We start from the raw sequence: 15,597 nt of genomic DNA, 5'->3' as shown, positions 1-15,597 counted from the left end.
GCTTCAGCTATCCTGAAGTAGTCCTCAGAGCAAAGCTGCCAGCTTAGTGAAAATAGACTAACTTGGTATTTCTTCTCCTATTTTATAAAGGAGTACCACCCAAAATTGAAGCTCTCCCATCTGATATCAGCATTGAAGAAGGAAAAGTTCTCACACTATCCTGTGCCTTTTCGGGTGAACCTGCTCCTGAAATAACATGGTACTGCAGAGGGAGAAAAATTACCAGTCAGGACCAGCAAGGCAGATTCCACATCGAAACCAGTGAAGATCTAACCACCCTGATCATCATGGATGTCCAGAAGAATGACGGTGGACTTTATACTCTGAATTTAGGGAATGAATTTGGTACAGATTCTGCCACTGTGAATATAAATATCCGATCACCTTAGAGAGCTTAACCTGTATTATTTACACTTGTATTTTTACAAGTGATTCATTTTTGGACTGAAATATCTGATATGTAAATATAAAAGAAAAGTATTTTTTTACCTACCTGAACAAGACAAAGTCCAGATCTATACATTATGACTTATAGTCATTATTGACCTAAGAATTTAAAACACTTTTTTCACTGACATGTACATACTGTATATAGCCGAAGGTAACGGTTATGAAGTTTTGTACCGTTTATTTTATGACATTTTGAAACGTAACTTTTGGAACTAACAGTTGGCAGGGGAAAGTTTCCTAGAAAATGACTACCCTGCTCAACATTTAACTAATTTTTGCACCTCAACTCATTGTTGATGTCTAAGAATGCCTCAACAGGTAGAGAGGCTCCCTGTTGAAGATTACCTACACCTAAGACATGATACTGTGCACAGTATTTCATACGTGCGCAAATATTTATGTTGAATCAGAAATGTAAGGCATTGGTGATGTTTGCAATTACCCTCCTGTAAGCATTGCTTTAATGTTTTACATTGGATCTGATTATGTCATAATTTTCATACCTGACTGACAATTTCTGGACAAAGTGCAAGCGGCCAGCACTTTGTTCACCCACTGTGTACTGTTTCTGACATATTGACTGCCTGAATAGCTTTTAAAAAAGTAACATCACCTGGCCATCCCCTTAATCAACAAAGCTATTTAGGTATTCAAGTGCAGCAGCAGTACCCCATTTTGGAGGTTCTTAGGGTGCAGTGATTGAGTTTGTGTGGTAGTATTAGACACCCAGTAGTCACTTCCAGGCAACTAAGCAATGAACCACAGTTTGAAAACAAACTGTTGCTACAACATCAAATACCAGCCTGCACTTCAATTTGCTTTAGTTCTCCTAATGTAGTAATAGAGCTTGGTAGCTGTTGAACCTCCTTGAGATAGACTTGTTCATTTGAAATAAAGCATGCTTTCTGCACCATAAAGTCTGTGACTCCTTCATTATTTATTATGTTGTTCTTACAGTTCCTGTACTATACTACAGGCTGAAACAAAAGATGAGGTAGAAATGCAGTTCTCCAATGTAAACCAGGCAGTTAACTGTTGACAGTCTAGCCATCTATCAGAAACAGCCTGTCCACCAGCCAGCCTTGGAAAAAGTCACTTAAAAAAATTTTTCTTTGTAGGTTCTTCATTGACAAAGGATAAATTTTAGCACATGCCTAAGCATTGTGCTTATCCATCTGTTATTTCCAGGCTTTCCTCTACACCATCTTGTTTTTCTGGCAACTGCAACTAATACAGATTACTTGACCCTAATTGCCTGGACCAACAAGTTGTCACCTCCCATGGGTGATTAATTAATTCTTCATTCCACAAGTCAGCTGACATATCTGTCAGAGCAAAGCCTGTCTTCACGTTTGGGGGTTGTGGGAGGGGTTTGGCATATGTTATCTATGGGGGAAGGAGTATCAAGGTCAAAGGAGCAAGTCTGCTTCTAGAATTCACTCTGTAGAAAAAGCTTGAGAGCAAACACATTCACAGAAATGCAACACTTCAGGAGCTGTAAATTTCTCTGAAGTGGAGCAAGAGCATTAGTTAGCAAACATGATGCATCACTGTGATTCTCAGCATGCCACTAACACTAAAAAAACCAAAAGACTCAAGTTCATTGGAAATAATAAAGCAGACAGAATGTTTAAAAACCTATTTCCAAAAAGACTCACTGTAGAACCCTTTTTTTATAATTTCCTATAACCTTATATATTATCAACCACTATCTATCCAAATTATGCAGGAAAACTAAGAAATTGGGACAAAACAAGGACTAAAATAAAAATAAGGATTTCAGAAGAGCTAAGCTCTGGGTCAGAATAATATCAAAACTTTTTCAAGTGATGGAAGCAGGAGTTATAAATATGAAATAGTTTAAGACTGCATGGTACTTCTTCCTTAGAGAGGAAAGTAAAAAAGAAGAAAAACTAAGTAAAAAAGGCTGTCTTTTAATCTTTAAACCATTCAAAAAGGGAAAAATAAAACTCAAGAAAGCTTCTAATTCTCATTTCTTCAGATGTTTAAAAACACTCCAACCAACAAAACTCAATACAACACAAAAATGCATAGGTAGTCTTGTTAGCTTGTGTAACTTGTGTAAAAGTAATTTGTGTACATAAGCACATAATAAAACTAACACTAAAAACGCACTAGATATTTAATCATCTCAGCAGAAAGAGATATAGCATCTGCAGATTTAACCGTGGCCTCTTCAGCACAAAGGCTACTGGAAACTCAATCTTAAAATCTAATTCTGCTGAATCTCAAAACACCCAGTCAATGAAGAGGAAGCAAACTGGTGTGGTGGTGTAAACAAATTCATCAACTCTGCACAGCACTTAAGCAAGTACTTTTGGCAAATGAGCCACTCACATGTCTAAAAATAGGATTTAAAATACTTAGGGGCTTTGCTGAAACACAGCTTGAATAGATAATGTTGCAGGCCGACCAGCTGAGCCAGTGTTTTTCCACAAGACTGCTAAACAAATGCTAACCTAGAGTGACATTGCTGAAGTCACAACCTTCAAAAAAGGTTTCAATAAAGTTTTGATATTATATTTCACCATACACATCCCTAAGAATAACTTTTCAAGGTTAGGGTTAGGGTTAAATTAAGCTGTCTCTCTCGAAAAGAATTAAACATTTTGAATTATTTACTTGTTATATCCAGGTCAAATTCTGGGATTTCTAACTATGTCACAATAGCTAAATCTATTGTGCTATAGGACCAAGTTTAGGAAAATATCCCACCACTGAAATGGGGTATGAAAGCCTTTGGCACTCACGTTTTCTGAGTTCTGATGCATAAGGAAAAACTTTTTAACAAAGCTCTGTGAGCTGCTAAATCCTACTATAGAGCTATGTAGTTTCTACTAATATTTTACATGTGGCCACCTGAGAAAAATAACTGTGATGGTGGAGATAACACTGAGAGATTAATTTTATTGCATTGTAGCTGGTTTTCATACGTAGACTTTTTCTTTATTCAGGTATTATACCCCTTTTAAAGGTTTCTGATTTATACCAACAGGAAAAACAGCTACACTAGAATACTTGAAGTGATAGGAGTAGAGCAAAATGCAAGTTTATAATTTGTGAAAGTAACCTTAACAAAAAGAAATAGGTGTGATTTCAATTTTTAAGTAAGGAATAAAATTTTTTGCACAAGCAACCACTGAAGTATTCCTACCCCAAAGATTACTTTTTCTGAGGGGGAAAAAAATAGAAGTTTAAAAAGTGAAGCTGAATTACTAAGTTGAAAGACATACAAACATTAATTTACAGTACTTTAAAGCCCCTGAACACTGTAATCTCAGTATTCACAACTCTCCAAATCATTGAGTGCCTTACTGTTAATTCTTTATAATGGAAGCCTGTAATTTCCAAGCATTCTAGTTCTAATTATCTGACGTTAGAAACTTCAGTGATACAACTGAAGTTACCACTTTTCACCTAAATACATGTTCCATGTTTATATTCTTTAAGTGTGAATACTTACTATTTAGAAATTTGAATTGGTTTCAGATTGATCACTTCAGAGGCATGTGAGATCAAAGCCAGAAGTACCAACTACCTATCCTGTTGAGGTTCAGCTCTCATTCTGCACCACAAAGAATGATACAATCAGGCATTCCTGATAAGCTTCCCGTAAGTTTGTAAATAAAATATGTAAGACCAGCCAGGTACTTTTTAGTCTTACTATGCATGGATCATTGTAATTCAGCTTGGTAATTTTCAAAATTTTTTTCTTAACCCCAACTAGTGATAGTATGACAGCATATCATCTTCACTACTTTCACTGAAATACATTTTAGAATATTTGGCACAGGTATCTATAAAAAAGGCTGATTTAATAGAAACATATCACATATATATGCATAAAATTGAAATGACGGCTTTGCGGACCTAGAAAAAACAAGAACAGCACTAAAGCAATTACATGCAAATTTTGTGCTTGGATCTGATCACAACTTTTGTCTTGTGGCAGTATTTAAAATTATTACTTACTACATTACTGATCAGTCCCACTTTGTTTTTGCACAATGTGGAGTCCAACCTCTTCTCTTCACAGTACTTGAAAGCAGAAAAAGTATCTGTCATTGTGAAATGTAATTAACACTGCAGACACTGGCAGAAACCTCAGTGAAATTTCAAAAGGCACCTCTGACAGCATACTATTTAAGACAACACTCTCAGTGCAGTATGTAGTTTACTTCTTTGAATATCTTCTTTAATACATATTTTTACAATTGTCGTGTCTACAGAACATTAAAGCAAACATTCAGAAAAAAATATGTACAAGCATGTGTGTGGCTGATATGCATATGCCAGTTTGCATGAAAACTGACAGAACTGAGCACAAATGACAGCTCTGAGCTGGTATCCACAAACCTCTTTTACAAATCATTCCATTCCACTTGAACCTGACATAATGGTTATAAACTGGCATTTTATATAAGACCAACAGCTCTTGTGTTTTTCCTCAACATTTGGACCTATTTTGATCTAGATAAATCAACATTCCGAAAGTTTATAAGGAAAGCTCCCATTCCCATCTGTTCTTTCCAGCCTGCATGAAATTATTTATACACACAAAAGGAAGACTAGTTAAACCAAATTTAAGATCTGATTATAAAAACAGATTTTGGTATGTGCTTGAGTACAAAAAACCCTGTATGTTTCTTTAGCAATTGTGTAAATCAAGAACAGTAAATGGCTTTCTTAAAGTGCTCTACAGCTAAGACCAAGTTCACCCCTAAACAAACACTCAAAAAATTCCCAAAAGCTTACATTAACAACCTTCTTGACCAAGGTGCTAGTAGGCACTATTACACTATATTACTCATTAATTATTAAGAGAGTCAGACCCTGACCTCACTTACAGTTAATGCAAATTTACACTGATGTAACTGAGAGCAGAATCCATCTTCTGGTGTATACCATCCTCAAATGATACATAAAGGAGTTGCAAAAACATACGCTCCCTTTTGTATAAATATGTCATAAATAAAACATGTATAGATACAAATATCCATTACAACAGCAGCTTAGAACAGTCTAACATTTCAGCTCTTGTTTTTACCATACTTTGCTAAAAACACATCTTAAGTAAGCAGAGTAAATCTTAACAGCACTGAATTAATTATTTGTGATGCTACACACCCCAGAAACAATTTATGCACATTTTGAAGCTTTTAGTAGATCTTAGACCTTTAGTAGTGAAAGTAGGTAGAAATTTTTGATGCAAAAAAGAATAAATAAATAAAAACTATTAAATATCCCGTGTTTGGTACAAATACTTCATATTAAGTTATTTTTATACATTTGTTTAGAAAAATACACTAAATATTTCTACTTTCATTGCCTAAAAAGAAGGACTGGATTATGTATATCGTTGTGGTTTTTTAAAGGTGGCAATGTCAATTACCGTCAAGCTGCTGGAGCAGAGCCATAAGTGCCCATTCCCACAGCCCTTACACTGGCAAAATAAAGCCATTGTGGGGCTAATCACAGCTCCAGGTGGATGACCTGGTTCAAATGACCAAGAGGCCCATGGCGCAAGTTGCATTTTCTCAAAAATAATGAAAACCTTTTGCTGAAATTTATAATGCTTGTTTACTAATGTATCAGTCAGACCTCCACAGGTTTTAAAAAGAGCTGCATTTACAAATGTGGATGCCTATCTATTAAAGCCATCATTTGTTCCAAAAAATGCACATTCAAACTGTGAAATATTAGGAAAATACTCTTGCAAATAAACTATATAAAGATAAAATACACTTCAAAGATAGAATTTATGTTATTCTATAAAGTGCAGAGAAATCCTTCTAAAAAGGGAAATAACTACTTCCTATAACAACAGTATAATTACAGCAGCTTTTGCATAGCATTATTTATAGAAAATTTAATACTTTCAGTTGCTTCAGGAGGAAAAGGATGAAAGAGTCTCTTCCAGTTCAGATCTTTCCTTTGACACTGATTTCCTTTCTTCAGGAATGGCTGAGGATACCAGATCTCCATTGACAGCACTTCTAGAACAATGAGCAGATCCTATAAAGAGATCAATTAAGTATTTAATTTTCAATCCCTGAAAGTATTGTCCAATCTATCAATTATTGTATTTGCAAAGTATTTACTATATATAAGCAGAAGAACTAGTCAAGTTGAAGTCTGCTTGAGAGGAGCTACAATAAAGTCAAAATGCCAGCAAGACTCAGAAGGAAAAAGCATGGAAGAATTGGCTACTAAGTCAGCCCACCTAATCAGGAGGGAATAAATTCTGATCATGATCTTTCTTATTGGCAAGGCTGTGTGCCTTCTGAGAAGTGCTGTTCTCTACAAAACACAAGAAGCCACTGAAATGAACCATCTTTCCACAATGCACTGAGTGAAAACTACCCCTGCAATTCACAGATGTCAAAAAAAGATAATTTCTTCTGTGACAATAAGCAGGTGGCAAATAGCAATATTCCACATCACTTACCAGATAATCATTTGTGCAAGAGTCTATTAGGACAAACATCCCTTTTCTGGACATGTCTTAATTTTATCTTGCAAATAGTCTCACTGATTGTGACACTGAATGTAACTACTCCAGCTGCAAGATCATTTGTATTATGGATGGAAACCAACACAAGTCAACCAGGTAACAAACTATACAGGTGAATAGAATAGAATAGAATAGAATAGAAATAGAATAGAATAGAAATAGAATAGAATAGAATAGAATAGAAGTAGAACAATATAATATCGTATCTTTTTCCTCATGCTGATATCAGTGCTAGAACATCTGCTGTAAGCAGGGAAATAAATTGTACTGAAAGATACAAAGAAAACTCACTCCCTTTCAAACTTACTCTGAGAATCTTCAGAAGGTGTATCACTGTAAGATTCTGTATCTGAGTATGTTCTTCTGCGCCGCTGAGAAAATCGATTAAGAGATGAACTGGGTTCTTTTACAGAGTGATTAATCCTACAAAGTAAATAAGCTCTGTTAGCAAGCAAAATCTGTAACAACCCACACAAATTTATATACTTTAAATTCAAAATAACTTTGATGTTTGGATTCAATTGTATCAATACTTTTTAACTATACTAGTCTACTATAGCAAACTAAAAACAGCACAGTCAACAATCATAATTTCATAACTGCAAAGCCTGAAAGTGGAAATGAAAATGAAGGAAATAATTTGAGAATCTGAAATACTAACTGAAAAAGAATGTTAACATTTTGCACTCTAATTTCATTAACTTGTCAAAACAAGCCATTTGCATAAAGCATCTAGCATGATGAAATTCTGGTACTGTATTAAAAATAACAGCTGCCACCAATAGCTGATAATCTGCACCTTTTGTTTTCAAAATTAGATCAATTTATGATTTTTTAATTTTTTCCCCAAGCAAACAATTCTTCTCACATTTTTACTTTAATGCTAGCAAGTTCAGGGAGGTCTATTGAGACACAAGAAAAAATCTTAAGGAAAAAGAAAATTACCTTTCTGAATAGCAAGGACCAGGATGGCTAATGGAACGCTTCATCTAGGGGAAAGAAAAGATTCCAAAGAACAAACAACACCAAAAATGTCACAAGCTACTCAGAAGAATGATATGGATATCTACATTATTTTTTACTTTATTTAGTCTTTACAAAGAGAGACGGCAATTTTTTTTATAAAAAGCAACCACTCTCAGTTAAAAATCTGATTAAACTATATGAAAACAGATGTATTGCCATCAATATTAAATGTTTTAGAACATTCACACAAGAAAAAGAAATAGGTTACTACAAAAAGATGCTACCTCCTATCTATGGAATTCATTCCCTCTTGCACCAAAGCTCCTTCAGGAGCCATTGTTAATTGCTATGATATACAGAAGTATCAAGATATTTTTCCTTTACCAAATGGAAGTTTAAATTCCTCATTAAACAATAAAGCCAAATTATGCTTCTTGATTCCTTGTGGTTTCCCTGCTATCACTGTCAAATCTCTATGCATATCAAAGTTATTATTTTAAATCATAATGATCAGCTTTGTAGTAAAGTGGAGATAAAGAGATGAGAAATCCATATGGAAAGAAAGAGATTCCCACAACAAAACTGCACAATCCAGCTCATCTTGTGTATGGAATACATACACAGAACAGAGAAAGCATTTGATTCCCCATACACTGTCCTTCTAAGGGAATTTATCAATAATGAAAAGTTATGTAAGTAATATCTTTATCATTATATACCTTTTTGTTAATGATGTTTGATGATGATGAGGGAATGATATATTAATACAAATATCTTTAATTACATACACTGAAACATGCTATCTTGCTGAAGTGCTTCAAGTCACAAAGCACTTAAGCAGGAGGTGAAGTTATGTAATTTTTATAATCAGTGTACAGTGTGCACTCTAAAAAAATCAAACAGTTGAACTGAGGAATAGTTAAACCTCTTTCATTTATGAGATAACCTAATCATAGGGCCTTGACACATATGATAATTTACTCTAATGATGTAAAGGCTAGCAAACAAAGACTGAGAATTGAAAACTGATTTATATTTGGGATCAGTACTGATTTATAACACAGTCAAGATTACAACTGTTGACATCATAGCACGTAACAATAGCATGGCATTCTGCCACTCCTCCCCCCAGTCCAACCACCAGTATGACACTTAGAAAAGATAATATTTAAAAAAATGTCTAAACCATTTGAATAGGTGATGGTGACACAGGAGAAACCAAGGGATCAGGGTGAGGCAGCTGGAACATTTCTGGCTTAAACTTGGCATTAGCGATCTTCACACATTCTTCAAGTGTTGTGATAAATGTATTACATGTGGCACTAAGCAAGGAAGAGGCTTCATTCATGTTCTGAAAATAAATGAAAGCAGAAGCATAAGCAAGAAAAAAAATTAAAAGATGCAAATACAACTTTCCTCCATCACCTCTCCCAGACACACTAATTTCCCTCATTACCACTAAGAATTTACATTTCCCATTTTGTTAATCAAATGTACACCTTACCATAAAACAAACTTAAGAAAACAAATTTGACAGCATTGCAACTTCTTTCTGACATCTGAGTTTCTTTAGGGTACCAGCCAACAAAGCCTTACTACAAAGCTTTTCTCACAGTGACTAACTGGTACCAGAAGATCATTCAGTGAAATAAAGGAATTGCAGCAGAAGGTGTGAACAGTTTTATCACACTAGAGAAAGGAGCTGCAGGTCCATTTCACCTCCTTAAACTGAAAACTTGCTCTGTTGTGCCTTAGCATCAACCCCTGGCTTTGCACTAAAGGACAAACAACACTGTTCACATGCTGTTCAAGTGTGCAAAGAATGAAGTCATTCATAATTTCCAGTCCTTTCCCTGAAAAGCAGGAATACATTCTAGTATTGTACTTGTGCACATTCAGAGATAGATATCTACACTGCATGTTTCCAATGCCTGGAACACTAGCTTTCACTGATGAAATAATGGAATACCCTCCCACGTAACAAAGTAAGAATGGACAAACTAAGATTGCTCCAACTGCTTGAACAGAGATGCAAAACAAGACAAAATATTGTATTGCTCATATGACAGCTCTTCTGGCCTTTCAACCAAACGGCTCAGAAACACAGTTGGTTCCTAACAATTACAGTTAAACCATCCAGGTACTTTACACACAGAAAACCATTGTTACTACACCTACACTCAAGCATTCAAAAGTTGACATTACATTAGGTTTCCCAACATTGGGGAGATAAATAAGGTTTAAGACGTCAACAGTAACTTGAGGTGTATTATATAATGGAATGAAAAGAAATTCTAGAATTGTGCACCTCAATGCTGGGAGGAGAGCGAGTCTCATCATGGTGGACAAATTCTTGTATTGTATGAACTTGCTGCATTAAAAGATCACAGTAGAGACGAAGTTCGGACATTTTGGTTTTAAGAGATTCGTTGGTCTCACTTATTTCTATGGAAAAAAATGGAAATATCAATTTATTGCATACAACGTACATACACATTGTAATTTTTAAGCACTTTTCATTTGAGTATCAACTTGAAAATTATACCACCCACCAGAGTGGCTGGAAATAGTTACATTAGGCTATCCATGAAAAATTATGGAAAAAAAAAATAGCTACTATAAAAAGTTACTGTAACAGCAGAAATGAAATGTCTTCACAACAGCTATAAACAGCATGTTTATTCTAGTTACAGTAACACCTTGCTGGTATTTCAGCTTCTTAAGATACATGAGGTCAATTCAGTAACTACTACTGAGGGGGAATTTACCATAGAGATGACTAGAAATAATTACAATTTATATTAAAATACAATAATACTGACTTTGTACCACAGTATTTGCACTATGATTATCTGAAGAAGTGATCTACTCTAGGTAACACACATACCTTTTTCTTTTTTTGTTCTAGTATCTGCTAAACAGGCTTTTGCACTCCCCAGTGCTACCAGCCATCTTTGCCTTTCAGCTGCATTAACTGCTTTCATATAGAAATGCTGCTCCCCTGGGATGATTAGCTCCATTCTTGTGTTGTCTGTTGCATGAACTTGTGATAGAAGAGAAAAAAAATTGAAATAATAATAATAATCTCAACTCGGTAACAATCATTTATTAAACACTGCTTGAAGTGTTTTAAAATGCTTATGATAATCTCACAGTAATACAGTAAATCACAATGCACCACTGCTTAGTAAGGAAAAGCCCAAAGCTGCTCAACCTTTCTCCCCCTTTCCTTCACCAAAAGAACAAGGTTACAAGCAAAATCAACTGGAATGGCAAAAAAAAAATTTAAAAATGTGATCCTCCTCTCTTTACTTCACTGATTTAATCTACACTAAAGAAACACTAACAAAAAGCAATTACCACATGAAAAATACCTAGTGGCTCATGTAAAGTAAAAATTAAGTTCCACTTTTTAATATGAAATTACCCACATCACAAGCTCAGTCACCTGTGAGGATCTAGAAAAAAGTCATAGTTAACAGCAACAGGAAGCTAGAAAACACCTTGCTATTAGCCAAGGAGGCTGATCTACAGTTAGGAATACAGTAAAGACTAAACTCTAACTTTGGAATAAACAGTTCACTTACTATCTCAAATATACCCATCACCCGTGCATGTGCACAGCTGGTAACAGTGACAAAAGTAAAAATTACTTGGGAAACCAAAAGACTAAACACTTCTGGTTTATAGAAATCTCCACTTTTGGATCACTGCTGCTGCTCTTCTGGAAAACCGGCTTTTATGATTCAGTCTCTGTCCCTGGTCATAACAGGAAAAAGTAGCAGAACTAAACAGCCAGCTGACATAACTTTAAGCATGAACCTTGTGCACGTAACTATTAAAAACAAAGAGTAATAAATGGTGTGTTCTAAATCTCAAAACACAATTCTAGTAACATTCTTTATTATTTGTGAACTATGAAGCTGGCACACTGGACTACAAGCAAACAAAAACAGAGGAGGAAAAACATGTGATGCAAAAATGTATGATTGGCAATATTTTCTATTTCTATGGCAGCTAAAATTTTCTCAAGCAGAACTCTATTAATTCTTACCTTTTATTTCACACACAGCCATCTTTATACTTCCTTTGCTGCCTTTGCAAACATCATCCTGGGAATCATAGTATGACAATATCCCATTGTCTAAAACAAACCACCGAGGCTGCCAACCTGGAGAGATGAAAAATGTGAAAGTGAAGTTTTAATTCCTAAATTGTAAATCAAATTAATCTCTTTGTTTGTTAAACTTTAATAAAAGAGGCAAAGATTAAATTATTCTTGTAACACACTAGGAAGTAAACAATCTGTGCAGTATGAAGACCAGAGCCACTCTATAACCAGGACTAGTGTTATGTGGATATTTCACTCCCATTCTTTTTGGGTGCAAGATCAGCAACTCTCTTCTGTTTTCACTGTATTCCATTCTAGAGAAAAATTAAATTTTAATTAAGCCACCATGGAATTCTGTTTTGAAGGTTGTGTTGAATTACATACCTCTGAAAAACCATTCTCATTCAGCTATATTTTTCAGGCAGATTTTTCTAAGATTGTAGAAACTTATTTGTAAGATACAAATAAATGACTGATGCCACCAACTGCTATGCTGTGTTGTCCTTTAGCTACTGTATTTCAGTGAAAACTTTATATTTCACACTTACGTATTCACACCTTCTCCGTTTCTACAAATAACCTAGCACTAAAATATTCCAGTAGAGCGTAACAATGACACTGGCCCATTATACTCTCTATACTGCTGTACAACAGGAGCAGATTATCCCTCTATTTTACAACTTGACAGCAAACTTTAACTTCCTGCTTGGTTTAGGGTTTGGAATGGCAAAAACTGTGTGGCCAAATACCTCTAGGTATTTGGTGATATGACAGTGTGGCCCAGGGTGCCTTCCAGCTGCCACCCCAACAGAGCAAGCTGAGGCCATCCAGCAGCACTGTATTTTAACACAGGAGGCTAAAGCAGGTACCAGACTCAGAAGCCAGCTTCAGGTTTCATACTATTCATAGCATCTTAGAATCATTAAAGGTGGGAAAAGATCTCAAACATCAACTAGTCCAACCTTTAACCAATCACCACCTTGTCAACTAGACCAAAGCACTAAGGACCACATCCAATTGTTTCTTGGACACCTCCAGGGACGGTGATTACCACTTCCCTGGGCAGCCTGTTCCAATGCTACCCCTTCCATGAAGAACTTCCTCCTGATCCCCAACCTGAACCCCCCATGGCGCAGCCTGAAGCCGTTTCCTCTCGTTCTGTCACTTGTTATCTGTAAGAGGCTGAGCCTGACCTTGGCCAGGCTCCAACCTCCTGTCAGGGAGTTGCAGAGTGATAAGGTCACCCCGAGCCTCCTCTTCTCCAGGCGGAGCCCCCTCAGCTGGCACAGCTTCTTGGGGTACGACTCACTCTTCACCAGCTCCACTGCCCTTCTGGGGACACTCTCCAGCACCAGCATCATTACAAGTTTTAACACTAATTCATGAAAAGTAAGACCAGGCTGCATTAAATCACATAACCATTCCATGTTAAAGAAATAGTAACATGTAACTGTGTATTGTTTCTTTTTTGTTGTTTACTAGCTTAACAGTAAGTACAGGTGTCTTTTTAAATGAGTGGTAACTAAAAAGCATGTCCACACTCAAAAGCAGAATGTTAAAAACCACAAACTCTAAAGGATAAGAACTCATACAGGAAAAATTTCAAGTGGTGTGTGTACGTCAACACTAAAAGAATATGCAATTCAGAAGACTCTGTCCTGTAAAATGCAACTGAAAAATGCACAGATCTTTTTTTCTGCTACAATCTGTTGCAAGATTGTACTGTCTTTATCTCCTGTAAATAAATGCCTGTCAAAACAGTCCTACTCTGCTAAAAAGGAAACCTACATGAATGACTATTCCATCCTCACATTATTCTAATATTGGAAAAAAACAGAAGTAAAGGATTTAAAAGGCCACACAGAAGCAAGGCAAAGAACAAAAGCACCTCTTGTAATTTGAAACTGGGCGGTATCCTACATTTGAGAAAATATTTAACAAATTTGTACTTCACAAATTCTTATTTGAGGAGAAAAAAATAAAAAAGCAGCTGTATTTCTGGTTTGCTTTTAATGAAGGAAGAAATTAAATGTTTTCCATAACACTTAAGCAACAATAAAGCTCCTTCGCTGCTTGGTGTCTAGCATTAATGACAAGTACTACAGCCTATATTTCGCCACAAAAACAGATACTATACAGACAGCAGAGTAACAAGACAGACAGTAACAAAACTTAAACATTTCACTAATATGATTACTTTTTAAAAAAACGCTGCCCTCCTACGTTCTGGAGATTTTAGGTAATCCCTGACACATTAATTTTGAAATTCAGGAGCAGATGCTCTCTGTTGGCCACCATAAGCCTAAGGAAGGGTTCTGAAGTTTGCTGGTTCAGAGGAGTACTGGATTTCAGCAGAAATTAGCTGCATGCTAACAGTCTATTGTGTGTATAGCATTCACAGCTACTGGTGAGTATTTGCTTATTAAATAAAATAAGAGCAAACACCACAAGAGTTCACTGCCTTTCTCCATTTATCTTTTGCTACAGCAACATTTTCAATCATATAAGTGAAAGTGACAATTTTCATTGTTTTGAAAACAGAATTCCACATATGAAGTGCTCAAGAACCAGAGGGCACAGAAGATACTGCCAAAGCAGTGTAACAAGAGGCACGATTAAGCACGGTGTGTGATCTAACGCTGATCTGCTTGGGAGAGACAATTAGTCTTATCACAGTGTCAGCGAAGAAATATTTCACCTTGACACCACTGCCTGCCCGCTGCCTGCTCCAGAGGGAGATGGAGTCTCTATTACAGCAGAGGATCAGCCAAACAAAACCAGGCAAATGCTAGCATTTGGCGCACTTTTTGTCTGCAGAGCTTCCAAAAACGCACTTAATAAACCTACATCTCATCATGTGTGTTCCAGTTTGGGATATAGGAGCTCCCTGTCCTGCTGAGAGTCTCTGACTAACTCGGCAAGGCGCAATCCAGGTCGCGAGAGAGGCTCGGCAGAAGGCCCGGGGCAGTGGGTTCACCTGGCTCCGGCCCGGCCCGGGTGAGCGTGGGGAGCGCTGGGGCTGCTCCGCCAGGCGCGTCCCCCGGCCCAGACCCGGAGCCGCCTCCAGGCGCCGCCGCCCCGGGGCCGCCTCCGTCGCGATGCTCGGCCGCTCGCCGGGGCTCGGCTCCAAGCACAAATGTCTCAGCCAACGCGTTACCGACAGCTCCGGCCGCCCGCCGGGAACCCGCGAGGCAGCAGCAGCACCTGCGGCGCATCACGGCCGAGGCCGAGGCGAGCCCTAAACGGCTGCCCCCCGGGCCTGCCCCCCCCGCCTACCCGCTAGATAGTTGGTCCACTTGTACAGGACGCCCTCCATCGCTCAGGGCCCGGCACCGGGCCGCATCCTCCTGCTCCGCCGCGGGGGACGGGCGGGGGCGGCCGCCGCGGGGATGGCGCTCCCCTCCCGGCCCCGCCGCTGCCTCCCCCGCGCGGAGGCGGAGCCGCTCAGCTCAGGCGCGGCGGCCGCGGCCGCTCCGGCGGCGCCGCCCGCCCCCCGGGGCGCTCTGCATCCCCCATGCGCGCCCCGCCGCGCTCC

At 37.7% G+C, this 15,597-nt stretch overlaps 2 protein-coding genes across 33 annotated transcripts in view; one reads left to right on the top strand and one right to left on the bottom strand.

The window, feature by feature from the left end:
• The window catches only part of TTN (titin), a 239,931-nt gene extending 238,564 nt beyond the window's left edge, over nt 1-1,367 (top strand). For all 32 annotated transcript variants that reach the window (XM_088058544.1, XM_088058541.1, XM_088058539.1 and 29 more), the window contains one exon: nt 91-1,367. In XM_088058544.1, the coding sequence (XP_087914670.1) occupies nt 91-389 (299 nt within the window). In that variant the 3' untranslated portion in view covers nt 390-1,367. The remainder of the gene's footprint in view (nt 1-90) is intronic.
• Nucleotides 1,368-4,626: 3,259 nt separating this feature from the next.
• On the bottom strand, nt 4,627-15,475 carry PLEKHA3 (pleckstrin homology domain containing A3). The gene is made up of 8 exons (XM_005519851.3): nt 15,339-15,475; nt 12,006-12,122; nt 10,839-10,994; nt 10,260-10,396; nt 9,138-9,302; nt 7,931-7,974; nt 7,293-7,408; nt 4,627-6,486 (listed from the first exon to the last, which is right to left on the bottom strand). Exons 1-8 carry the CDS (start codon nt 15,376-15,378, stop codon nt 6,359-6,361), a joined length of 903 nt encoding a protein of 300 aa, XP_005519908.1. The 5' UTR covers nt 15,379-15,475; the 3' UTR covers nt 4,627-6,358.
• Between the last annotated feature and the right edge of the window lie 122 nt (nt 15,476-15,597).

This window comes from Pseudopodoces humilis, chromosome 8 (genome assembly GCF_049639895.1).
Source record: "Pseudopodoces humilis isolate 2021_Gansu_Grassland_sample_001 chromosome 8, ASM4963989v1, whole genome shotgun sequence".
NCBI classification, from domain to species: domain Eukaryota; kingdom Metazoa; phylum Chordata; class Aves; order Passeriformes; family Paridae; genus Pseudopodoces; species Pseudopodoces humilis.
Note: the sequence above shows the minus strand (reverse complement) of the source record. Positions and strands in the feature narration are given on the sequence as shown.

Coding starts and splice junctions, on each gene's coding strand:
- PLEKHA3 (XM_005519851.3), bottom strand. CDS start 15,378: ATGGAGGGCGTCCTGTACAAGTGGACCAACTATCTAGCGG. Junction 10,995..12,005: donor GGCTGTGTGTGAAATAAAAG/GTAAGAATTAAT, acceptor TTCTATCACAAG/TTCATGCAACAGACAACACA. Junction 7,409..7,930: donor GGTCCTTGCTATTCAGAAAG/GTAATTTTCTTT, acceptor TTTACTTTGTAG/GATTAATCACTCTGTAAAAG.